The sequence below is a fragment of the Lycorma delicatula genome, chromosome 4 (genome assembly GCF_047948215.1).
Source record: "Lycorma delicatula isolate Av1 chromosome 4, ASM4794821v1, whole genome shotgun sequence".
NCBI classification, from domain to species: domain Eukaryota; kingdom Metazoa; phylum Arthropoda; class Insecta; order Hemiptera; family Fulgoridae; genus Lycorma; species Lycorma delicatula.
Window position 1 is genome coordinate 147,671,145 of NC_134458.1, and position 27,781 is coordinate 147,698,925.

The 27,781-nt window shown below is 30.7% G+C and overlaps 2 protein-coding genes across 8 annotated transcripts in view; both read right to left on the reverse strand.

Annotated features, from left to right (window-relative positions):
- Positions 1-977, reverse strand: part of LOC142323942 (uncharacterized) — a 43,534-nt gene extending 42,557 nt beyond the window's left edge. The window contains exon 1 of one of the 3 annotated variants that reach the window (XM_075364335.1): positions 845-977. The gene's annotated coding sequence lies outside the window, so the exon portion shown is untranslated. Of the gene's footprint in view, positions 1-335; positions 805-844 lie in introns of those variants that run through there. The other 2 variants (XM_075364339.1, XM_075364336.1) reach the window with 2 other exon arrangements.
- A 1,315-nt stretch (positions 978-2,292) lies between these two features.
- LOC142323943 (uncharacterized) overlaps positions 2,293-27,781 on the reverse strand; it is a 36,168-nt gene continuing 10,679 nt past the window's right edge. For 3 of the 5 annotated variants that reach the window (XM_075364341.1, XM_075364342.1, XM_075364343.1), the window contains exons 2-4: positions 16,739-16,919; positions 4,370-4,506; positions 2,293-2,833 (exon numbers count right to left, since the gene is read on the reverse strand). In XM_075364341.1, the coding sequence (XP_075220456.1) occupies positions 2,620-2,833; positions 4,370-4,506 (351 nt within the window). In that variant the 5' untranslated portion in view covers positions 16,739-16,919 and the 3' untranslated portion in view covers positions 2,293-2,619. Of the gene's footprint in view, positions 2,834-4,369; positions 4,507-13,862; positions 14,996-16,738; positions 16,920-27,781 lie in introns of those variants that run through there. The other 2 variants (XM_075364340.1, XR_012756181.1) reach the window with 2 other exon arrangements.

A 27,781-nucleotide genomic window follows, 5' to 3' on the forward strand; every position in this document is an offset into this window, starting at 1 on the left:
AACAACCAATGTAATTTAATTTCATTAAGGGTAAAATTAAATGAATTACTCAATAAAATGTATGTTATTGAATGTTTAACAAGGTTACTTTACCATAGTTACAAAAAAAACTTCTCAGACAAATTGGCAAGTTCAGGTGGAATAAATCTTATATAATAGTAGAAGAAATCAATTTACTTGTAAGCGATACAACAGTAGTGATATAATTAACTCCACGAGCAAACTTTCACTGGTTAAAAACATGGCAAAATAACACTTCAAAATTAATAAATATTAACAATTCACTTTCATTATTAGATTAAGCAACAAGTAAACAAGTGCAGTTCAAAACTTACCTGTTTTAGTTTGTTACAACGAAAACCCACACGTTATTATATCAAATCAATTTTGAAATAAATTTCTCATAATTTCATGAAATCACACATTTCAAATAAAACTTAAACCGTAATTGCCAACTCAAAAAAATAAGATCTCTGGCCAAATTAAGTAAATGGCTATTGACATTTTTCGAAATTAATCGGCAATTTCCCGCCAATTACTTGTAGATTAATTTCTGCGTCAAGCTATGCGAAATATAATTCAGTTATATTCTTATTAAAAAAGAATTTATGTTTAACACAACATACTAACGTTTCATGTGTTAGTAACAGACAGTAAATTCTTTATCACTTACAAACGTGTTTTAAAACATAACCTCTAAACATAATACATGGACTACAACCACAACTACTTGAAAATAATAATTTTATTTCAATTAAACATTCATAAAGGTTTAACTTCTCATCAGATAAATTTCATTGAATTTTAAATATTTAAACAGAAAAATGAGAATAAAAATAAATACCTTGCAGATAAATTACACTGTTATATGTCACCGTACAATAATCACTATCGAATCTGCTACACGCAAGTGGAAGTATCATATAACCATCGATAGTCATACATACTTAAAATTATGTAGTATAGCTGAATGGAATTATCAAGTTGAATTTTTTTTTTTTTTGGTATAAAAATAAAACCCACCGGGTTGGTCTAGTGGCGAACTCGTTTCGCAAGTCAGCTGATTTCTAAGTGGAGAGTTCTAACATCAAAATTCAAAATTAAGGTAGTTATTTTTATACTGATTTCAATACTAGTTTGTTGATATCAGTGTTCTTTGGTGGTTGGGTTTTAATTAACCATACATCTCAGGAATGGTCGACCTGAGACCGTACAAGACATTTCATTAATAATCATACATATCATCCATACGATGGTTCCGGAGGCTAAACTGAGAGAAAGAAAAATTTCTTTCTGCTGGGCTGCGGTTTATAATTGATTTTTGTGGTCATAACTTTTGGTTGTTTTATTAAATCTTTTTGTTATCAAAAGATGTTTAAAATTTCTTCCCATGTTTGCATTAGTTCTTTACTTCTTATTACATAATTTAACTGTACTGCTTGAGATGAAATGTGCCATCATTATCAGTAATACCAAATGTATATTGTATAACTGGTAAAAATTACATGATTCCATTGTTAAGATCTAGTTGGTGTCAGCTTTCAAGAGCATTTCAGAAAATGGACTGAAGTGGGTTTGTACTGATTCTACTGTCAAGACTAAGTTTTTGTTAGTCAAGTTTTTCATGCGGGTTGGAAGGTGTATTTTAAATAAAGGTGAGGGGAACCATGCTGTTGTCGCACCAGAATGAGGTAAAAACACGTATGTGTTCACCTGAGTATGTCTATCTGTGGGCATCATAAGCCCCCTCCCAGCAATGAATTCCCACTACATCTGCTCACTATCTTCCTACACAAACCCAGAGACAAGCAAAATGAACTACTTAACACAACCAACTATGCTTACAAAACTTTACTAACAAACATGATAAAAATTTAACTAATTGTTTGATACAACACCTCCACCAGCATTCAAATAACCAGTTTTTCCCAGTTTCAAAGCTAACTAGAAGAAGCATAGATTTAGATAATTCACTTTTTAAATATATATTTCTGGTGTGGCAAGCATTGTGATGTTCCTTTGCCTAATTTATATTTACAACAGCATTAACAGATATTCTGAAAAAAATCAATTACAAGAATATTGGAAAGTATCTTTAAAATACACCTTATTTTCATGACATACAGATTTGTAATGGTTTTGTTCATGTTGAGACTGTTATATATCACTTAATCCAAAAATGTTTTATTTTTGTTAAATTTCACTGTACAATTTTTATGAAATTATGATAAAATCAAATTTTTAAATTAATAAATTTAAAAACCAAAAAAATTAATAAACTAAACATCCAGTCAGTTTTATACAAAAATAAAAATTAATTTAGAAATTTATTGTCAGTTTTTTACAAAAATTAAATTAAAAATAATTTTAAAAAATTAAAATCACTTGCTTTTAGTAACCATCACATGTTTTAGTAATATTCAATAAAAATAGGTTCTTTTATCCGTATAATAAATTAAATTAAAAAAAATTAAAATCACTTGCTTTTAGTAACCATCACATGTTTTAGTAATATTCAATAAAAATAGGTTCTTTGATCCGTATAATAGACAGAAAATTTTATCATCTTTGGCCTCAATCGCCTTTATTACCAAAAATTTTTTTTTATATTTTTTAAATTTATTTTTTAAATTTTCTCTTATTTGTAGTATTACTTCTTAGCTGTCTCTCTTGTGACTGTACTCTACAGCTGGTAGATTGACCACCAGCTGTAGTTTTTCTTTTTTCCCTACTTGTCCTTTTCTCAGTTGCTTCTGTTGGATTGGGTACTACCACTGTACCTCTTTTCTTGTACCAATCTATTAGGCGTTCAACATGCTTCTGAATACACCACCTAAAAAAAAACAATAATAGAGTTTTCAAAAATAATGTAACACATAATACTAAGTTTAGAATGTTAAAATTATGGATAACGTTTGCTTACATGTTCATTTTATGATAAATGTTCACATTAACTGTGACACATTAAAGTATTTTAATGTTTTATTCAGTTTAATTCACATTAAAATGACATTAACAAAAAATCAATCTTTGTCCATCTTCAACCAAAATGACACACACACTTTCTTTAGTCAATTAACTTAAGTCTTGTGCATAATTAGGCCTAAGGAAATAAACACATTTGTTTTTGTTATACACCAATTGTTTTATTTACCAGTTTAGTTGCAGAGTTAAAAACTCTTGGTTTTTAAAATTTGTAAATTAAAAAAACAGTTTATAATAAAAAAAAGGATTAATAATGAATGAGATAAATAAGATGAGATTTGAAATGATGAATTTTTATTAATGTAGTAAAATTACAGAAATACAGATTACAAGTAAATTAGAATTTTGATATTTTTGGAGTAAGAAATCAAGTTTTACCTGACAGCTCATTAAGTTAGTTTACATGCAACTTCCCCTGGGAAAGGAAAGAATTACTAGCAAGTCCCACACATAAAATTAGCACCTCAAACAACCTAAATAAAGTGGCTACTCTGAACACATCCTATAACACATCTATAACATCCTTCATGGTATTATAGATAATACAAGTGGATTAGATGACAAATTCCCATAGTACTATCATAAGTTGAAGGAATTAAGGAAACTGAAGGAGCATACAGGAGACCTGCCAATGGTGAGGATAGTTCAAAACTTACATAAAATTAACAGGAAACGTTAGCAAGATATTAAAAAACAGGATAGTTTTCAGATGCATTATCTAGTATCATATTTAAATAAAAATATTTAAAAAATATACATTTATGAATAGTTAAATGCCTTATGAGAAGTAAACAAGAAAGCTTAGAAAGGAGGTCTTCTCTGGCTTATGAAGCATTTGAAATATGTGTTAATAGAAATATGAAGTGATCTTAAACTTGGGAGTCCTCTGTCACTTAATTATTCCAACGTGAACATGGTTTAATGATTTCATAGAAAAATATATTACACTAATGACTCAGAGAGTCATTTTGATAGTATAAAAATTCTACCTTATGTGTTGCATATTGTACAAAATGGCCTTCTGCATGTTAAAGAAAAACAGACGATAGAAACAGATGAACTACCTCACGAGAAAGTGGAAAATTAGCACAGTACAGAAAGGAATTGAAAAATACATCAAACCGGTCAAATGTCTTTAAAAAAATTGTTTAGAAATTTAAAAAAAAGGATAATTTGCTAAAATCATTTAAAAATCTAATTTGAAGCATTATGATGAAAAATAGAATTTATAATCGGCAGGAATGCAGAGTGTTGTCAAATCAGTTAGAAAGGTAAATATACTGTAATAAAAGAAATTTAATTCTATCTTAATATTAACATTTTTTAAGATGGTATTTTATTAAGTATATTAAATAAAGAATTATACTCATTCAATAAGTCTAACCATATCAGCGACAATACAAAGCAAATCAATATGATTTCTGTTATGTATTCAAGATGGTTTGATTTAGGTGGTTTCCAAAATATTCGTGAATAGATATAGTCTTTTAATTTAAAAATCCAGTGTTTGAATTGGTCCATCTGAAAAAAGATAAGATAATTTTAATAAATACGACTAGTAATAATTTTATCTGATAAATTATCTGATTTCACAATGCTGCAAAATTTATCTGAATGTTATTCATCAACCTCTGGAACAGAAAGGTAATGTTTCTGCATTTTACACATTTAACAAAAGTTTAGTTTTTCATAAATTATAATAATTAAACAGAAAGTAGCCTGTAGTTGCCAAAGTCAATAAATAAGTGAACAGTTGTGGAGGGCTGGCCAAGAAGACACAAATTTTTTTCATAAAAATGGCAAAGTTATTCTTAAAAATAATGAACATTTCATGCTCAGCTTACTGACCATTGAGCCCAATGTATTATTCATACTAGTTAAAAAATATCTAGTTGTACAAAACTAGTACTGTGTACAATATTATTCAGCTTTACTGGCAAGCCAAAGTTTTCAATTAGTCATACCAGTGCAAAGTTAATCTAACACTAATATAATTATTTATTTCTAAAATCATGAGCATTTTATCAGCAATCTCAAGTATTCACCAGTTTTTTAATATGCAGATCACATAAATTTATGCTGTTAGTTTTCATTTTTTTTCAATATGAATTCATTTGTTTAATAAGCTATATTAAGAGAAATGTCCAAGACAATTATCTGCTATATAGCAGCCTACAATAAAATATATTACTATTCCCAGAGATCTGCAACTTCCTCTGACTTTCATGCAGAAAGTTATGGGAGAATCCTCATCGAGTTTCATATTTGTCACAAGTTACAAAATTCATCATAAAAAACATATTTGCATATAAATTAACTGTAATTGGGCATGAAGCCCGTAATTATTAAAACAATAAATAAACAATTCATGCCAAAAAAAAAAATCATTTGAACAATATAAATTGGTGCAAATTATGCTATTGACAAGTGTTTATTTCATAACAAAGTACAATTAAGGCAGTTAATAAACAGAAAATTATATAAAACAGTATCTCTGGTTACCATATTTCTACTTAATTAAATGTTATACATTTTGAACCAACTTTTGCCATATGTAATTACAAAAATTGAATAAATAGGATGAATATAAATTGTAATTCAAAATATAATTAATGTGGGTGGCAGATGAGAGTGAAACATGGTGAGGGGGGTGTTATTTCGTCACTACTCATCAATTAAACAAGCCTATCATAACACATGGATCATTATAATAAAGACAGTTTAGAAACTAATAACTATAATAAATCCGGCCTTCTTTCAAAAAACACAGTTCATTACAAAAATTTAATACTCCCCAAATGTATTAGAATCAATAACAATTAAATCTCTAAAGTCAGTAAATTCAGATACCTTGGGAAACCATCATACCCAAAATCTCAGAATAAAAATCAATAAACAAACAAACACAAACTAGAACTCACCTGAAAAATCTACAATAAAAAATCCATCTCCTTCAACACAAACATCCACCAATACAAGGCCATTCATATTATGGGACATAATAATCCATGCTGTGCATCAGATTTTCAAAAAAAATAAAACTAAGAACATTAGACAGAAAACTAAACAATATAGCAATGAATTTACTCAAGTTTGCTCTAAACTTGAAATCTTCAACCGCTTTGGCAACTCAATGATAATGTGATTATAAAACTAGATAATTTCTCCAATAGTAACAATTTGTGATAAGACTCAATATGGTTGAGGAAAGAATTGATATCCTAGAAAAAGGCCTTGAATTTTATTGTGAAGATTTGTATTCTGAAGTCAAGGATAGTTAAAAAAAAAAAATTAAAATAAAAAAATATTAGAAATCTTGATTACTGGCAATTTAGTTTTTGGCATGATCTGTAGGTTTCAGTTCTTGAACGCACGTTACTTTGTAGGAGAAAAGTTTCAGTCAACGAGAAAAATGGGTTCCTGTACTGAAAGAATCATTATGTTTCTTGCAATTGATTCCAATAATCAAAGCATGTTCAATCACAACTCAACAACCGAAATCTTGGTTTATTACTGAGCCATGTCCAACAAACCCACAGAGCAACCAACCTAATACCGAAAGAACAGAATGCTAAAGCATACTATACAGCGATTTGCCAAACGCACTGTTAACAGATTTGATAGTCCATATTTACATGTAACAAGCTGAAGGATGGTGGTGTTCTGGTTGCAATAAATAATTTAAAATTAAATCATATAGTTACTATTCTGATTTACTAGTTGCATTGGTATTGATGGTCTTTGTAAACTATTACTTGATAACTTCAACATAACTGAACAAGTGGGTTAATCTTAACTTTTTTACAACTCAAGGCCATCATATAATAATGTTGAAATATGTTCATATTTCATCTGATTTTTGAATTAATTATAATCTTAAGCAACTTAATAATGTAATAAATTCTGAAGAAAACATTCTTAATTTTTAATAATCTCTGTAATATTCACTAAATGAAACTCAAGGTAGTATTTTTGATTGTGATGATTATCATTCACCAAATGAAAGTATTATCTGAAATACATTATCCCAAATTCAAACATAATGTTTATATCTCTGACTTTAAGCATTCAAATAATGGGTCTATTGTTAATGAACTTAATTTACTATTAGGTCATAATATTAATAATAATTGCAACTACTGATATTAATTTATTTGTTAATGAATTTAATTCATGTGTAAATAAAATAGTTAATTGTCATGTACCAAAGGTATCAAAAATATTAATTTTCCATATTACTGAAAAATGCAATATTTAACAAAAAATATATCATAATTAAATAAAATGTATAATACAAATTATTATAGATTATTTGGTAAAGAACAAATACTTTGTAGACAATTACCTATTCATGATGAAAAGGCTTATATCAATAATGTTGAAGATAAGATAATGTTGATGATCAAGTTAATTCAATTGATAGTAGCAGATCATTTCCAACAACCGTGCTTTATGACAGGGAAAGAGCAAATAAGCCTCAGGATATTGTTCACTAAACGATTTGCTAGTGTTTATTCTATTAAGGATCTTTTGTCTACTGAAGTAGAATATGATTTAATGATAGTTTAATATCTTTTAATGAGGGTGAAGATTTTGATTGCATAAAGGATCTTGATAAAAACACTAGTTTTTACTAATAAAATTAGGAGTAAAGTCAATTCTTTACTCCAATTTTGACAAAGTTATAAAACAAATCACTTGCTACTGATACATTTCTTGATAATTGTAAAGTAAATTACATTACATCTATATATATATATATATATATATATATATATATATATATATATATATATATATATATATATATATATATCATCCTGTAAACAAAGTTTATATTTGAAAAATTAAGTGATGAACTTTTTTGTAATAAATTGGCTCCATATTTGAGAAAATTTATCACACAAAAACAGCAGAGTTTTTTTATCTGGCACATCTGCACAAACTAATTTATCTGTTTATTTATCTCTTTTTATTAGTATTCAACTATAATTGATTGTACATCTTTTGTTACCTAATTTTTATTTCAACATACTTAACTGAACACTTGACAATTATTTTTGTTTATCAAGAGATTGTAATATATGTATGTATACCTACTAACAGATTGGCTATAGTATGTAAGGAAAATAATTCAAGACTAGACATATTAGTCAAAAAGGAATTAAAAAGACAATTGATTTATGAATAATTTTTAAAAATTGTAACAAGAATACAATATGTATTTTGTTCCAGTCTTTTATGGATTTTCAGCAAGTAAAGGCATCATCCATTGATTATTTAATCATTTATTATTCCCATTAACCTAATTTATACATATAAGTGAATTAATTTAATTATACATTGAATTAATTTGTTACTTACCTGGAATTATATTTGTAAAATTCTACAATAGGAATTTCCTGTTTATGTTGTTAAAAAGATACCAATAATATTGTAAAATTATAATAATTGTGGTAGAAATATGTTATAACAGAAAGCAGACAATTTTGAAATGACAAAAAAAAAAGTTGTAACTCTGTGAAATGAAATAAAGAATTTGTGTCTGTGGAAATGAAAGTAAATTTTATAAGGTTTATTTACAACAATAGTTTTATTATTATTATTATTCATTTAATGTTAGCAATGAAGAAATGTTATATTACTGATTACTTCCAAGCCACTAAATTAGTTGTGAAACCTTTTTAATTTTTACAGCAATTTTTTTTAAAAAGCAACTTAATGGAAAATATTTATTTTTATATCACTTTAAATATTTTTCTCATATTTCTTGACAGTCCAGTTTTCCATAATTTTGTTGAGATTATATAAAATGTTTCTGTATATTTAGGAGTAGTTTTAATTGTTTCAAAATTTTTTTCAATTTTTTTAATGGTTAGCTCAATATTTTAACCAATTAAAAAAATAAAAAATTGCTATTTTGGTTCCAATAAAGTAGGAATTTTTTTCTAACTATTGTGTTATAATTACAGTATGTAGTATTCATTATTTCAATAACCATGTGATTGAAAATAAGGTTATGAAAGAAAGAATTACTATCAAGACTGGCTGTCAATTTGTTAGAAAAATATACAGTTGTTTCACAGCAAAACTGGTACACAGACAACCACTACTATACTGTTAGATATTTGGGTGAAGCTAATAAAGTATGCTATATTTTACTTGTGGACTGATAAAGTTAGTTGGAAATTACATTTTTTGAGCATACACAAATACCAGATTATTTCAAAGAACTCTGCCAACCAGGATGAGAAAAACCGGTGTAGTTTTACATGAGGAAACCCAGGCATCTATTTTTGTGATGTGATTCTTATGCACATTATTTTGTGAGGATCAACAAACACCATAACTAAAGGAACAGCTCAGAATTCTTGTATCTAATTCGGTTATTTTGACAGTAACAACCGATTTATTTTTTCAGGAACATTCCTGTAATTCTGACAACAGGATACAAAATCCTTGATAAAATTTAACTAACCTTAATAAATTTTATAATGAGCATTCCAATCCTTAACTAAAAACAAACCTCAAAATGTAGCAAGAATGGATAAAGCCATCCTGCAAGTACAAAGAATATTATGATATATGCAAGACTATAGGTCTATCATATGACAGAAAATTCTATCATGAGCACATGTGAAATCTGTTTCAATGCTGCTCAATATTGAAAAAAAAACCTCGATAAGCCTGCACAGGGTTCAAAGAACTTGTTTAAACTATTCAAACTTCATCTTTTAACATCAGTACTGATGATGAATCACAGGTTTATGACTGAAGTTCTGAGATAAAGCAATAGTTATTGTAGTCGGCATCGAACATCACTGTGGCCAAAGAAAGAAAGTTTTCATATATTTATCAATGTTGATTTCCTTCTGTGATGCTGTATCATTCAGTTTTTTCCACCAGATCAAACTGTGACTAGACAATTCTAAGATGTACTGAAGCTGCTCTGCAAGGACATCCAATGCAAATGACCTGAAAAAGTGGTAGAACAAACCTTGGTTCCTGCATTATAAAAATGTGCCTATCCATATATAAATTTTTGCCTCTACTACACAGTCATTGTAGACTCAACTTAGCAGACAACACCTCACAAAACTTCTTACCGCTTCCTAAGTTGAAACTGAAGCTTATCGGAAAATGTTTTGAGACCAATGAAGCGATTTAGACTTAATCACAGTATGTAATGAATACTCTGACTTTCGTATTTCCTACTGTAAAAAAAACAGTGGGATCACACTGTCCACACAGAAGCCAATAATTTTTAATTTTTTTTTTAACTTTTTAAAGGCTAATTCCAGAAACTTTTGGATAGTAACTTGCATATAAATTGTAAAGTGTATGAATATTTCATACATATTTTTTCAATGAATATTAGTTTCTAAAAAATTATTTCTGTCTGTGCAATTTTCTAGGAATTCAAAATTCTGACTTAAGGTTCAAATTGAACATCAAGATTAAAGGGTCTTATGCTTTTTGATCTCAACTGGAGTTTTTCCAAAATAGTGGTCAAAGTGTAAAAAGGGACCAGTTTTTTTGAGAATTTTAAAATTCTTACAAGATCAAAAAGTAAAATAGTAATATTTGAAGAACCAAACTTCTCTATATTTTCAGAAAGTAAGTCCAATTATAACACACATATATATATGTGTGTGTTCAGGAATTGATTCAGGACACCATTTTGTGATTTTCAACAAAAAAATTTCTCAGGAAAAGGTAAATCTACTTTAATTAAATTTAGCAAATCTAAAGACTAGCGCCTACATTCTAAAATATAAAAAATCTTAATTTTTTAATCTTCAATATCTTTGTAATTATTTGTTTGATCAAATTTTTACTTTTACAAAATTTATTAAAAATTTTATTTTGAACAAAATGACATACACGAATTGTAAAAATCTGTCGTTAAAGAATAAAGTTATTGCAATCAATTAACCAGACAGTGCACTTGCACACCATAATGCAAGTTTATAACATTTTGCCAGTTTTTATTTCCTCCACTAAATGTAGTAAAAAACAATACTAAATTAATACAAATTATAAGCTTGCATTATAGTGCACAAGCGTACTGCCGGGTTAATTGTCTGCAATAACTTGATTGTTTGTCAATGGATTTTTGCAAATGAGGTGTCATTTTGTTCTAAATAAAATGCTTAATAAATTTTATAATAAGTAAAAATTTATCAAACAAACAATTACAAATATTGAAGATTAAAAAAATTAAGGTGGCTGCCATTTTGATGGTAACATTTTTTATTTTGTAGAATAAGACAAGATTTGCCAAATTGAATTCAAGTAGGTTTACCCTTACTAAGCTTATAGTAGAGTTTGAGTTCATTTGTGCAATTTTCCTGTTAGTACAAGTAGACAGCTGTACTGCATAACCATTTTGAATCTGGTTTGTTATTGAAGTAATTCAATACTTATTTTTGAATGAAGAATATGTTGATATGGTGTGTATGTATGAGTGTGAAGGCAGTGCTACGGCCGCTGTTGAAGATTATCAACGTTTTCCTAATCACAGAATCCCAAATACAATAACTATTAATGTGGTATTTTGTATGTTACAGGAGATAGGATCTCTTCCTAGCAGTAATCATATCCCTTATGACCGTTCTCTCTACATGATGATAATGTCAATGAAAGCATTATTATTGCTGTTGTGCGTAGTCTTGGTGTCAGCCCAAGATGTCTTTCTAACCAGTTGAGTTTTACAAACTAAAGTATGGAGGACACTTAAGAATAAACCTTTATCCGTTATCATAAACAAAAAATACATCTACATGCAGGAGAGCCTGCCCTTCGTATGGTGTTTTGCAATTAGTTAAATGCTCGACAAATCTTCAAGTACATTTTATTTAAAGATGAGTCAGTTCTCTTGCGATGGCATAAACAATATGAGAAACCAACACTCACAGGTAGAAATGAACCCCATGCAATGGTGGAACGTTAACTTTCAACAGCAACTTGCCACTTGATTGGACAGTTTATTTTCCAAGGGCACTTAACAGGCAAGGGGGTACTTACAGTTTCTTCAAGAACAATTATAATCATTACTAGAAGATGTTCCTCTTGCAACACGACACCAGATGTACTACCAGCATGATGGCATGTCCCCACATCTCTCTCCTATTGTTTCTGCCTACTTAAATCTGCAATTCCCAGATAAATGGATTGGTAGAGGCGGTTCACAATCCTGGCCACTCAGTTCACCCGATCTTACACAGATGGATTTTGTGTATGGGGTTGGATGAAGTGTTAATGTTTTTGTAAGTTGAAAGTAAATACCCAAGAGGAGTTACTTGCCCATATTATCGATGCTTTTGCGCTGTTGAACAGCTCCAATGAACTGAAAACAGCATCACAAGTAACCCACATATGCAGCAAATGCAATGATGTAAATGGAGACATTTTAGACAATTCATTGTAAATTTTATTAATTTTTTACATTAAAAACAATTTTCCAGTTAAATTTAGCTTTGTATTTAATTACTAATCGCTTTCAGTTTATTTATACTATTCTGTTTAGAATTAAATTTTCAACAGGTTTTATTGAAGAGTTTTACTTGTTTATTTGCAACTGAATGAAGTTATTGCAAGTCAAACATAAAAAAGTGAATTTTTCACTGATTTTCTAAAAAAAACTACAGACATCACAGTTCTCATACTCCATCAATTTGTAAGACTGAATTTCATATGAAACCATCAAATTAACTTATATTTTAGCATTCCAAGCATTTCTGTATAGCTTCATATGTGTGTGTGTGAAAATAAATCATTTTTTGATTAACAGTTTCAAATAACAGTACTATACAAAGTTAACTAAACTTCATTTTGGCCAAAAACGCTTACACATTAAATACACAGTATAAGTTTGTTACACGGTAAAACAATTAAATTTACACCCGAGATGAGTAATTGCAAAAGTTGTAAAACTTCCCTCAACAAAGAATATCTATCAAAACTAGTAGTAAATCAGGTGACAAAATCAATTCATTCTAAGCCTATGATCGTATTATTTAACTTGAGTAACTTAATATTTTCTATTAGTTTATAAAAAAAATTAAATTAAGTGTACGTGTTTTTGTTTGTAAAGAATGACTGATATCATTAATAAAAAATAAATTTAATTGCTGCTATCTTTAAAAAAAACTGAAAGTGATTATCATTTTGCCGAATATTTATGGTTTCGCACTCATAGTAGAATTTTCAGAGAACGTAATCCCACAAATAATGAGCAATACTGTAAAAACACATTAAATTTCTAAGTTGGAGTTCATCTATATAAAAATTATTCATGTAAAATAAACAGCAATAAAACAATAAACTGATATAAAAAGATGAAAACAATAAACTGATAGGGTAAAAAAAAATATTTCAAATAACTGTTCATTCTTGTTTACAATGTACATCTATATAATAATAGTAATAATAACTAAACCTGGTACCTGGTCAATAAATGTGCTTCAATTTCATCTACTTGTACTGTTTAAAAATTAATATAAACATAATAAAATCTTCATCATAATAATTATTTCTGTTACAGTAGTTCTTTTTGTAAAACTTCATTTACATATTTATATATTTTCAGAATAGGCAATCAAAAATTTATAATAATATTAACATCTTTGCTGGTTTACAATATAAACTCTATGAATAATCATACGCCTAGGAACAAATTAAAAATGGAAAAAAATGGCAGAGTTTCACTTTATAAAATATTTTTTTTTTTTTTAATATGGTACTATTATTACAATAATAAATTATTATTTATTGGTCAAACTAATGAAATCACACTCTCTCGCTCTCTTCCTATATATATATATATATATATATATATATATATATAAAATTTATTTATTATTTATATTCATATATGTTCTTACTTTGAATATTATATAATATATAATAATAATGGTTTTTATATCCACATGTAATGCAGATTTTTTTTCATTTTTATATATATAATATAGGTATTATTATTATATAATTATTTATGTAACAAATTATTTATATTATTACAACATTTATTTATACTAAATTAAAAATTACTTATTAACAATAAAAATAATAAAATATAATAATGAAAATGAAATTGCAGAAAGTAATATTAATTCATAATAATTTAAAAAAAAAAAATGTATATTAAATAAAATAATCAATCATTATATTTTTATATTTTAAGTTTGTATCATACAGAAATAAAAATTATAACATTAAATAATATTAAATGTCAAAAAATAAAAATAAAAAAACAGAAAAACAATTAACCGCCCTATTGTAGGCTACTCTGTTTTTATTGCTGAATAAGATATAGTATAAAGTAATAAATACTACATTATGTATTTTTATTATTTTCTTAATACAAATTAAAATTTAATTACTGTATCTTACTTAGTATGTGATAATTATATTCAAAATTATTTATAATAATAATTAACTTGAAATTTCAATACATATTCTTTAAAGAGAAAAAATATTTAAAATGTGTGTTCAAATAAAAACTCGATAATATAATACAAGCACCATGTTTCAATATTTTCAAGTTTAATCGTGAATGGCACAACTTAGCATTTATATTTTTAGATATAATTTAATTTATATTTTATTTTGTGTTTAAATTACATATTTAATTATATTCCATCTAATACTTAAAACAATTGTAAATTTTAATAACACAGCATACAAATTATAAATCATCATAAGCTTCTGAAAAATTTACATGTATACTTTATATTAATAGAATTAATGATGTTCAGAAATTAAGACTATAAAATACTAAAAAAGATTCAAAGGTTTCAGTGATAATTAATGGTAGAGTCAAATGAGAAATATGAAAATCTTTGACAACTTACAGACATTTAATAAAAAAAAAGCAGCCTTCAGAATACACGCTACAGCATAATTATACTGTTAGTTCATATCCCCTGTACATGAACTGCCAGTGTAGATATTGCTGTAATAGTTCACCCAGGCCATGATGTTAATCAGAACTAAACATAAACAGCAGCTGAAAAATGGGATCATAAATATTACACTGCTTTAACTTACATCGATCAATTCTAAATATAAAATAAATGCAATGGGTTGTAGTTTAGTCTACTCCATCTTGATTAAAGATATTAAAAAAGCACTGAATTAACAGACAAATTCAGAAACTTTGTAGTTACACAAATGAAGATAATTTAATCTATAAATGACCATGAAACCCTTAAATACAATGGATTTTACTAAAACTAACCGTGAAAAAACATTTGTACAAATGAATGAGGACAAAATGCCTGAAATGCAGAGAGAAATGATTTATAGATCTTTCATCTTGACCAAACATAATGTAACAACCAACCAATAATTCTTATTTAGCCAATAAATTTAATTTTTAATAAAAATTTTATAGGATTAAATACTTAAAGGAACTACATGAAAGAATACCAATTTAAGTAAAACTTAACAATACTCAAGAGCTATATTATCAAGTAAGGTAATATTCAGAATATGGTGCGTAACTTGGATAAACTCAGAAATAATTTTTTTGACAAATTATCTAAACACACATTACAATTATTTAAACTGTCATAAAATTACAAGATATAACTACTACAAAAAATATATAATTAAAAAAAGAGAAAATAAAAACAAAACAAACAAAAAGCTATAATTAATATACAATTAATAAAAAATGTATCATAAATATATCATAATAATAGATTAACAACATGAAGGTAACAACAAAATGTTTTTAATCTAAAAAAAAATATTTTGAGTTTGTACCTTAGAAGTTTTTTTTTATTATTTAAATAACACATTTCCAATTTATTCACAAAAAAAAGAAGAAAAATCTGTACATTTATCCCAAGTCTCCATATCCCCCCAAAAAAATGTACAGCATAATTTAATTGTAACCTATACCTAAAAGAATCTATACAATAATCACAGTTCATAAGATTTTTTCTAAATCACATTTGAAATTCAACAATGTAACAAAAAAAAAAAGAAAAAAGAAAAACAATACATTTATACATTTAATGAAATCAAAATTATTATCTAATAATAATATATTACAATGTTATTGCTACATTCAATTTCAATAATAAATTGCATTTAAAAAATGAAAACAATTTTTTTCTTATAAAAAAAATCTCATGAACTGTAACAAAATTAATTAATCAATAACAATTAATTAAATGCTTGATATATATATCATGTGTGTTTGTATTATATATATAAACTATTAATTACAAAATTTATTTTACACAAACAATTAAAAATAACTTAATAACATGAGCACGTAGTTACTAATTCTTCATCACGTTTTTAAAATATATTTATATAAACAATTTATTTTTCTCTTGTTTATACTTGCACTCACTCTCTGTATCATCACTTTCACACACTTTCAAATTCTTTTTAAGAAAATAACTAACAACTAATTCTAACTATGTTTTAATTAAATATAATGTAATAATAATCAATATGTCCATTTGAAAAAAGATTTAAATATGCAACAATGGGTGTTTTAATATACTGTACATAAATTATTTATTCACTTTTACATATATTATTAGCCCAATTACATAAAACTGGTTTATGTATAATAAAGAATAATAATAATAATCAGACCTTTCATCGTAATAAAAAAAAATTAATAATAATAAAAACACACAATGAATAGGTAAAAAATAATATAATTAAAAAAAACTAATAATAATCATAATAAAAGCAATAATATTAAACATATATAATATTTATATACTTTTATTTATATTTATATGCGAGGGAAGGTCCGGAAATCACAAAAAGTGATTGATTGTACGATATTTACAAAAGGCCCGTGGGTCCAATAAATACAATATGATGTTGGCCATTCCTACTTCACAGTCGAAAAGCTCTGAGCGGCAGTTTGGTTTGATGCTACCCATGAGGTGAATACATCTCTGTAAAAAGGAATAAACATATAAGTAGCTCTGCTATAATAAAGAAAAATATTCGAAAAAAATTTCCAAAACTCAAAATTTTTATTAATTTTACTTCTAGGTTAACACCTATATCCTAAAAATGTAGACGTGATAATATGAATAACATTAACATGATGCACAATTCGAACAGTTTTAAGAATTTCTTTCCGCTCGTTCCTAACTGGTGCAAAAACAGTTTAATTTTTACTTAAATAAACTAAGAGTAGGATACCTTTGCCTAAATTAACATGGAGAATTGTGTTTTTCTACACTTACATACCACAGAGCCAGGCCAGTATATTCCTGTGGCATAATGAAGGTATACAATAAATGGGAATATAGATTATTTACTACCAGATTGTTGGAACTGGCTTTGGTATAATACGTGCAAGGAGGACTAGGAATACCCCCCCCCCCATCCCCCCCAGACAAGGTTAAATATTAGGAGTAAGTGGAGGAATCTCGCAGCTTTGTTTTTACATGAGCAATGTGACTACCTAATCAAAATTATCTAGGTCAAAGAGCAGCTGTTTGCATAAAAAGAACTGTTCATAAATAAAGAAACTCACCAAAGTATTCTGGAGAGAGAATGAGAGGATAAAATGGAAGTGAGCAGTTATATACTCAAAAAAGGTAGCTCAAATATGGCTATTCAAGCTATTGTTAGCTCAAGCTTATTGTTATGGCTATTTCATATTGTCCAGGTTTTTCACCAGGAAACACTAGAACTTAGGGATAGCAATTGTACATGAAGACACCGTATCATTGCATATGTTAACTAACCAGTTCACAGAAACTCAGTTTTATTAAATATACAGAACACAAAGTGAAATCACAATCATAAATGAGCACAATGAAAGGATTAAACAAAATCTATATGTGACTAAGCTGATTTTATAGTATTAACCTTATTTTCTACAATTACTTAAAATGATAAAAGGGTTTTAAGGTAGTTTTTATTTATGGTGACGTGCGTAAGACAACCATTCATTGGTTATGTCAATACACCTACCAGGATCAAAGATAAAAAGTTAACTGCAAACATTAACTGGAACATAAGTTCCAGTTTAGAAAAAAAATGAAAAAATCAGTTTCACAAGAACTTATTATTCAAGCATTTAGTAATTTTTTTTCAGAACCATCCAGTCAAATTAAAAAGCTTTGTTCTTGAATTTCACATAAAATATTTGTCCGATAGGTACAATGATAGATTTTTTTTTTTAAATGTATCAGATGAATACAAGATTTTTGCTTTAATTTAAGGCATCAACAATTAATTTCTACTAATTTATTGAGAGATAATAATTTCTTCACAATTCTAAGAACTACATCATTTTAAAATTATTCATATTATTTTAATACTTTAACATAATGTACAGATTGTGATATTTATTCTTTTTTAAATATATATATGTTTTTTTAACAGTACCAAGAAATACAAAAAATTCCTTTCTTTAGATAAAAATGATTTACATTATTAAGTGCTATCTCAGAAATACTGATTGGAGGAAACTTTATACTTTATACCAGCCAGCCTGTCTAGCCAGAATCTGGACCCTCAGGGCCCAGGTGAACCCCGAAGCAAACAAAGGGGCTCCTTGGGGCCTACCCCAGGGCCACAGCTCGCCATTCCAGTGTTGCAGGAGATGATGCCTTGGACACCTGCTGAGCTTGGATTCGGTCATCATTACTGTCTACCCAGAGGGCTCTGCTCCCTGGACCCCTGCACTGTTCGTTATCCTTATGATTGAGAATACTGATAAATAACAATTAAAGTATCAAGGCTTTATAGAAACCTGAAAAAGAAACTAAATTAAAAGACAGAATAATAGTAGCTTTCTCTTTCTCTGTTTATCCTCCAGAACCACCGTAAGGTATTACTTCAGAAGATGAATGAGGTTGATATGTATAAATGTAAATGAGGTGTAGTCTTGTACAGTCTCAGGTTGACCATTCCTGAAATGTGTGGTTAATTGAAACCCAACCACCGAAGAACACTGGTATCATGATCTAGTATTCAAATCCATATAAAAGTAACTGCCTTTACTAGGATTTGTACCTAACAACTCTCGACTTCAAAATCAGCTGAATTGTGATGAGTTAACCACTAGACCAACCTCGTGGGCTAGAATAATAGTAGCTATGGTAGAAGTACACACACCTTTGATGACAAAAAATTCACAACTTATTTCTTCTTTGCCATGGAGGCAGGAATATAATGAAGTAGAAGGATTAATCTTTTTTCCTTAATAAACATTTTTAATTTAAGTGAGAGTACTTTTAATATTTTAACCTTCAAGGGAGGAGCTAGGGCCTCGTTTGTGGCTTAAAACCTTCCAAGGTATAATACAAATGTATCCTGAAAATCTGAAAGCAATCGATCGGTTGGTTCTTTGAGATTTATCAAAATGAAATATCTAAAAACCTTCTCAGTTATGCCAAGAAACATGGGTAAAAATTTGATTGCGATTGATAAGAGTAGTTTTTTTTTTGTTTATCCCAAACAAACCAAAAATCCTCTTTGTCTTTATATAATAACATAGCTTGAGCTGATGTCTCTTAATTATAACAATCAATGTTGATTTAAAGATTTACTACACCAGTGAATATTGATCTTTAAAAATTAAAAAAAACATCCACTTAAAGATTACTGTAACTTTATTATGTAATAAGACATATCTATACAATGAATTCTAATCAACAATAACCCCTCTGAACTCAGATTATGTTTCATTTTATACTACAGTTTTCTCTCTTTAATAAAAATAAAGATTAGAAACAATAATTTTTTTCTATAATTTTGGAAAAGATTGTTGTACACATATTTATGGATTTTCTTAAATTAGTTTTAAGTGAAAAATTCACTCTTATTTAGTACTCCACATGGATTTTGTAATTTTGTGAAGGGTTTATAGATTCCAATGTTTTAAATGTACTATGTTCTTTATCAGCAGGAATTTGATTTGTTTATAATATTACGTAGCTCAAATGTAAGTATCAGAATTGTCAATTCAGTTTAATAGTCTTCAAAAGAAAAATTACACAACTATAAAAACTAAATATAAATAAAAATGAAAATAAACCTGTTTGTATTCATTGAATCATATATTAAATTTACATTAAATAAACAAAATCATACATCTGAGTCATACTGAAATCAGATAGTTCAGTGCTGGTACCTCTACATGTAAAAATGAAGTCTCAATACTACAAAAATAGTATTGGATATGTGAAAACAGGATAAAAACTAGTTACGCAAAAATGTAACCACTGAAATCCTCATTAGGGGTCAATCCATTTGAAGTGACCCACGGGTCACTTAAAAAAAAAAAAACTGAAATTTACCCATTTGTTTTTTACATGTCTCAGGACCTTAAAACTATTTTTTTTTATTTAAGCAGTTTACCTGTGGCAGCCATTTTTGTTACAGTGCACACACCTATTTTTGTGATTGTAAGGGTTTACAGAAAAAAATCGTAACTAAAAAGGTCCTGGAAGGATGAAACAAAAGCAATTTAATAATATTTTGTCACAGTAAAAGATTGATCCACAGTTTATTTACCTATCTCTCTTCTTTCTATGAGAAAATTACCAAGAAAGTTGAACACGAAAAACGGTGAAATTTCACTTTTGGTAATTTTTTTCAAGAGGCAGGGATGGCATAAAAATTTGAATTATTATTTTGTATGTAGGTATATGTTAGTAGTTTTACCATAAATAATATTAATGGCGATATACTTACCCCTAAATTTATGAATTTTTAGAAACTATTTTTTTTTTTTTAATTCAAACTTTGGCTTCAAACAATTCTGATGGGGCTGGATATAAAAATCTCAAATTTACAAACTTAGTGTTTTTGTAATTTTTATGTCAAATAAAAAAGTTTCTTGTGTAGCAGTACTAATAAAAAAGTTATAACCTCTCAAAAATCATGAAACAACTGTTAAAAGCAATACCATTTTGACTCACTAAATAATTGCTCCAAGGGGGTTTCTTGTCTTCTTGACACAGTAATATTTTTATACTTATTATTATAGTTGAAATAGACTTGTTTGAACCATTCAATTGCAGTGTTATGTTATAACCGATGCTTGAAGTAATTTCCAGTCACAAAAATTCATGTTGCAACATGCTCATTTATACTTGTTGCATGATTTAGCTTTGCAGTTACAGACTGACCAGTCTGTAACTGCATTTGAGACACTATACAATATATAATACAATACAATACAATACAATTCAATCCACCTTTACCCTGAAGTACACAGTAACTGAACAATGGCCACATTTTTAACAAATATATGGGGGAATAAGAGAGATTTATTAGTTATTAAGACTGTACCACCCATATATTTCCTATCAAATATAATCAATGATTTTAATACATATTCAAATTTATTATGTATCGCTTAATATCTAATTATATATTGTTGCCATATACATGCGAAGCTTCATATCGGCAAGTACAATACTAGTCAACGGGAATACAGTATGCCTACAAACCTGCACAAGTGCCACTCCCCAACAAGCTAGCTGACCAACTCTCCCACCACAGCGGTGTTGAGGTTCACCATTCACAGAATGGTGAAGAAATTCTCTCGCCGGTCTAACGTGGGATCTCCCGGCGGTTGCCAACATCTCCGCCGGAGCAGCAAGCCTAGCCGGGCCGCCGAGAGAACTGCTGGGTATGCATGCTACCTTCTCGGACTTTAAGCGCCCTGGCCGGCGAGCCCATCAGCAGAAGCCGGCCCAGAGTGGGATCGCACGAGGAGAACCGCCTCGGCCGAGCCAGGGGAAGACGACCGACGCCGATTGCTACTGCTGGGCACGACTGCCACGTTGTAGTGGGGACCCAACTGCCGCTGAGGCGAAGCTCGGTCCGATTTAAACGGGCGAGCCGCAACCTCCCGACTATAAACGGACCGATATCGCCGAAGACCAGCTTCCGGATCCAACAGCCCTTCTCAGGGCTACTTCCCAAAACACACAAATGGCCCTTTTCAGAGAGCATTACTACAAAAACCTCGGCCATTTTCAGTCCTGCCATAAGGTGCCACGGTTTTATAACCGTGCCACGGTTATATGGCACCGTGCCAGTCACGGTGCCATAAGGTTTTAAGGTGCCACGAGCCGTCGAAGCCAATCGGCGACAGAGACGTCCAATGTGGCGCGAAGATCGTCTGGACGAAAAGACTGGATCTAGTCACGTCTTTGTCGACCACATGTTAGCCGACAAACACACAAGGGGCCCAACAACATTACTACCTGATTGCGGGCATCCGTGCATCATTTCTGTCAGTGATAACGGCAACCTTCAGCGGCCTGCCACATGACGATCCAAAACTGATCCTCTCTCATCTACAAACTCAACTACAAGAAAAGAGAATGCCTGTGGAGCAATGAGCGGAATACGCCGAAGGGCAGCTGAAAGGAGATGCTCTATCTTGTGGCAGACAATACAAAGACCTACAACTCGATTGGCCCGAGTTCATCGACCGATTTCGGCATCAATATAACCACCCTCAAACAACTGCCAAGCTGTGGTTCCAACTTTATGGACGAACGCAAGTGGCTAATGAACCAGTGGAGTTTTTCCTGTTGCAGAAGAGGAAACTCATTCACCGACTAACTCCAGGTAGTGAAGTTACCTTTCTACCAGTACTGCTGGAGCAGCACACCTTATGAGGTGAAGACAAGACTGAAGACGGTGTTGAAGCGACACCAGGAGTATTTTCCAGCATTCCCTTGCAACCGACACGGTCAACAGTACATGAGATTCAACTTCGGGAAGGAAGCCGGCCGTTTCCCTCCGGTGGTCATTGTTAAAAAGAAGAAATCTTCACTACGTTTTTGTGAAGGCTTTCACCGACTGAACGAAATCACTGAAGATGTAGATTCACTACTGCTACTGATCTATGAAACTATTAGACTTGGGAAGCGCTCGCGTCTTCTCGACAATCGACCTTAAAAGTGGCTATTGGCAGACACCCCTGGAAGAATCAAACGGTTTACAGCCTTTTCAGTTCCAGATGGCGGCCGATACCAGTTCCGAATAATGCCGTTTGGCTCGAAAAATGCACCCAGCATATTCCAGCATCTTATGAAGAACGTTCTCACTGGCCTCCTCCGCCAGTGCTGACTGGTCTACCTGGACGTCATTGTTTACAGCAGTAGCTGGGAAGAACACTTACGCCCCCTAGATTTGGTGCTGGAACGCCTACAACTTTACTATCTGACATGCTCTTTGGAGAAATGCTAATTTGGCGGAGAAGAGGTATCATTTTTGGGCCATAAAATATACCCACGGGTAATATTCCGGAGAAGCAACACCTACGGACCATCACAAGATTCCCGGGTCAAGAAAAGACCTGCAGAAGTTTTTCGGCACTTATAACTGGCTGCGAAAATATATAGAAAGATTTTCACAACTTTCTGCGCCGCTGACTGACCTGCTGCGGGGAAAACACTGGAAATGGAAAGACACTGCAGAGCTAGCAAGTTTCCGTCGCTGTGTGCTCTTTGTGGAGAGAGGGCACAAATGAGACGGCTGTCCCAAGAAGAATGAGGGATCGAATTGTCAATTATAAGAAACTGTGCAAAGGGACTAAGTACTCTTCGGACAGTAAGGACTGTGCGTCTTACTTAAGAGCTGTCGAGATGGTCATGGTTAATTTCGGACAGTTGAATGCTCAGGGTGCTTACATTGCGCAGATTGAATTAGGTGAGGTTGGAGAAGTAAAGGTTCTCTATCATGCACATTAATTCTATTATTTCTAAACCTTTCACACCATTTTCGGACGCTTCTTTTTTGTCATATTATCACCGTACACAGCAACCAACTTCCTATGAATTTTAGCCAGCTTAACGTTTTGATGGTTTAAAAAACGTATGACCACGTATTTCACAATTCGCGGCAACATCGATTTTCCTATTCATTTTATAACGTAACAACTCACACGTAATCAAAGACAGTACAACGCGACAACTTACAGAAAATGCAGAGTGTGCATTACTAGCGTGGCCATGAATGACATAGGTTCGCCAAACTTAAAGAGACAAACTTCCCAGCGATCTTTACTTTAGGGATCTCCCTTGTAGTTAAAAAGTGATTTTTTAGTCCTGTACCCAATTTTAAATGTAATTTAAGAAAGGGAAATTTAGGTGGAATAAAATAATGTATTTGTTACTTACAAAAGAGATTTAATAAAAAGCTATTACATAATTGTTAAAGAATATGCTCAAAATCCCCACCCCTTGCGGTTACACACGCACGGATCTTTTCAACATATTAGCAGAAACCTTTTTAAGAGTTCAATTGGAAATATTTCTGATTAAGTCTGTAATATTGACTTAAAGTTCATCAATAGTGTGAGGATTGTTTTTGAAGGCTAATATAGCCTCACAAAAAGTAGTCAGGAGATGTGAAATCTGGGGACCTTGGAGGCCATAAGCCCTTGCTAATTATTCGATCATCAAAAAACTCTCGCAGAAAATGCATGGTTTCTCGAGACGTGTGGCATGTAGCGGCGTCTTGCTAAAACCAGCAATACCGTTCTTGAGGTAACAGGAGGGATACAAATTGGCGCACAATATTCCTGTATACTTCACCATTTACTGTCTGTTCGAAGAATACGGGTCCGACTCTACGATGACGAGATATCGCACACCTCACACCAATTTTTTCAGGATGGAAAGATTTGTCTTGTAAAGCGTTAGGATTTTCAACCGCCCAAATTCGACTGTTCACATAACCATCGAGATGGATCCAAGCTTCATCACTAAAGAACACTGTGTTTAAAAATTCGATTCCGTTATCGTTTACGAGAAACCTAAACCAACGGCAATATTGCAATCGCTTGTTTAAATCTGGAGGCTGAAGCTCTTGGACTAATCGTACACGATACGGATACAATTTCAATTTTTTAGCAGCTTTCTGAACACTCGAATATGACAAACTAACTCGCGTGGAAAGTTTTCGTAAACTTTTCCGTGGAGAATTGAGCAATCTTGTTTTCACAAGTTCTCTAAAACGTCATCTGTCAAGCGAGTTGGTCGATCACTACGTTTTCTGTCGCAAACACTACCTGTCTCTCGAAATCGGTTTGCTAGCCTAGAAATTGACATTTTTTCTGGCGGAGGAACACCAACAAATTTAATTTGAAATGATTCTTTTACACTCGCGTACGATTTCGTAGCAAAATATTGTTCAAGAATGAAAACTCGTTCTATGGTAAAAGACATTCTGTTCGTAACAGGACCGGAAAAGGCACAAAACTTTACATATCTCAAGGAGAATCAACTCACACTGCCGTATCTATACCGGTTGAGTAGCGCTACCAACTTCGTCCCTCGCGAATTGCTTACCGCTCAAAAATTCTTTCAATTTCCCAAACAAATGATATTCAGAAGGAGCTAAGTCTGGACTATATGGTGGGTACTCATAAATTTCCCACCCAAATGTTCTCTGTAAATCACGTGTCGGACCCGCAACATGTGGACGTACATTATCGTGCAGCAGGGCAACGCCGTCGGTCAGGCGCCCACGTCGCTGATTGTGAATGGCGCGCCGTAACTTACGTAGAGATTTGCAGTAGATTTCTGCATTTATAGTCGTTCCACATGGCATGAAATCAATCAGCAGTATACCAAACCTATCCCAGACCATCAGTTTGCGTCCAGGTGACTGTGGCATGACCCTTTCTTAGAAAAAAATTACGAGACATTAACAATTGGGTAACAGGACTAAAAATCACCCTGTAGTAAATAAAAGTTAGATGAATTACATCTACAGTTACATTATAAATAAAATAATACTGTCATATTTCAGGATCATTTAAGGACATTTGTCTCTTAAAACTCTTCCGCCTTTCATAAACCATAACATTATGATTCAACATACAGATGATTAAGGATGGAGATACAGAAATGTATTCATGAAAGTAAAAGACAGATGAACAGCTACCAAAGGATTATACAATTGTGATAATACTTATACTGAAGAACTGTAATCCAAATATAGGTAAGCAATGACCTGTTCAATTTCACACCAAGCAGTCTGGATATGTTATTCATTAAACCAAACAACTAAAATCTAATTATCTTATAGTAAAATATAATTCCAGTATACAGGAATCCTTTGATTTACGCGATTAATTCATTCCAGAAAATTGTTGCGTAAATCAAAACTGTTTTCTCAAAAAAGGTGTAAAGTACAGTATAGTATCTGGACGTGTACATATTTAGTAGGCTATATTCGTAATTCTTTTCGCAGGCAAAAGACGCAGAAGTTTTAGACGATTTGACTAAACATGCTTTATTTAATAGAATATAAATCGAATTCAATACAATAAATATGATTACATACAGTACAGTATTGTAGAAACAAAGTAAAAAATATAAGAATAATAAACTACAAAAGAAAAATCATATTACAGTACAGTATTATTAAAAAAATAGTTACCTTACAATAAACGTACATAGGCCTAAATACAATAAGGAATATTAAAAAAAAAACTTGTGATTTAGTTCAGCTTTGGTTTCTTAAAATAACTGTGTTCAGTTTACTCTGCTTTATTGATAGTTGCAACTGATCTAGCACCATCTTGTAGCATATCGTATTACCTAAGTCCATTTACAACTTTCGTAATTCGTTCTCGATCAGGATCATTTTCAGTTACATAATTACAAATTTTTTCGATGAATCATAATTCCTCCTGTAATCCTTTTACTGTTAATTGTGGCTGTGAAATGGAGGATGAGGTTGAAGGTTCACCATTGTCGATTTTTGATGGCCCTGCTACCCGAATTGTCATCTAGTAGCTCATTTGGCAACTCGGCTAGTGCTAACAAGTCTTCATTTCCTAAAAGTTGTTTATCTTCTTCCACTAGTTCATTTATATCTTCAGCATTAACTTCCACCCCTATACTGCTGGCAAGTTGCACATCTTCATTTTTAATAGTACCTGTAATTTCTTGTCCATCGAATGCAGTTTGATCTTGATACAGCTTGTAACATACTCCACACATAATACTCTCTTCGATTTCTTTCAAAGCTTCGTCAACATTCCGTACAGAAAGAAGGATGTTATATATTTTTTCCAGAACGTTCGAAAATTACAGATCTCATTGCTTGAACTGTTAGTCGCAGAAACCACCTCAGAATTTTTTTTTTTTTTTTTAAGATAGTAAGCCTTGAATGTGGCTGGCTATCAGTTCTTGACTAAATGGCTTGTGATGTATTTGCAGGCATATAAACTACTTTTACATGTGAATTAATTGCTTCCAATTCCTCGGAGCTTGGATATTCAGGAGCGTAATCGAGCAATAGAACGACTTTGTGTGCGATATTTTTTCCTGTACAAAAATCTTTGAGTTGCAGACTAAAACAATTCTTAAATAGGTCAAAAAAAAAAAATGCGCCTCGTTACCCATGCTTTTTGGTTGGATGTCCAATACACGGGTACAGATTGTTTGTTAATTCCTTTAAAATCATGGGGATTTTCTAAGTGATATACAAGCAACGGTTTTAGTTTAGAGTTACCCTTCGCTTTTCCTCCAAGTAAAAGTGTGAATCGATCTTTAGATAATTTAAAATCGGGCATATGGCGTTCTTATTTTGCGATAAAAGTACGTTTAGACATCTTTTTCCAAAAAATTGCCGTTTCGCCAACATTAAATAGTAGCTGTGACGTGTATCCTCCTTCTTTCATGATAATTTGTAAATCTTTTTCAGTTTTTCGACTTCTTCATTTGCACTGGCTGCTCCACCTTGGTTCAAAATTTTATGCAGGTTTGAAAGTTTTTTTTTATTCTCAAACCATCCTGTGCTTGCATTGAATGGG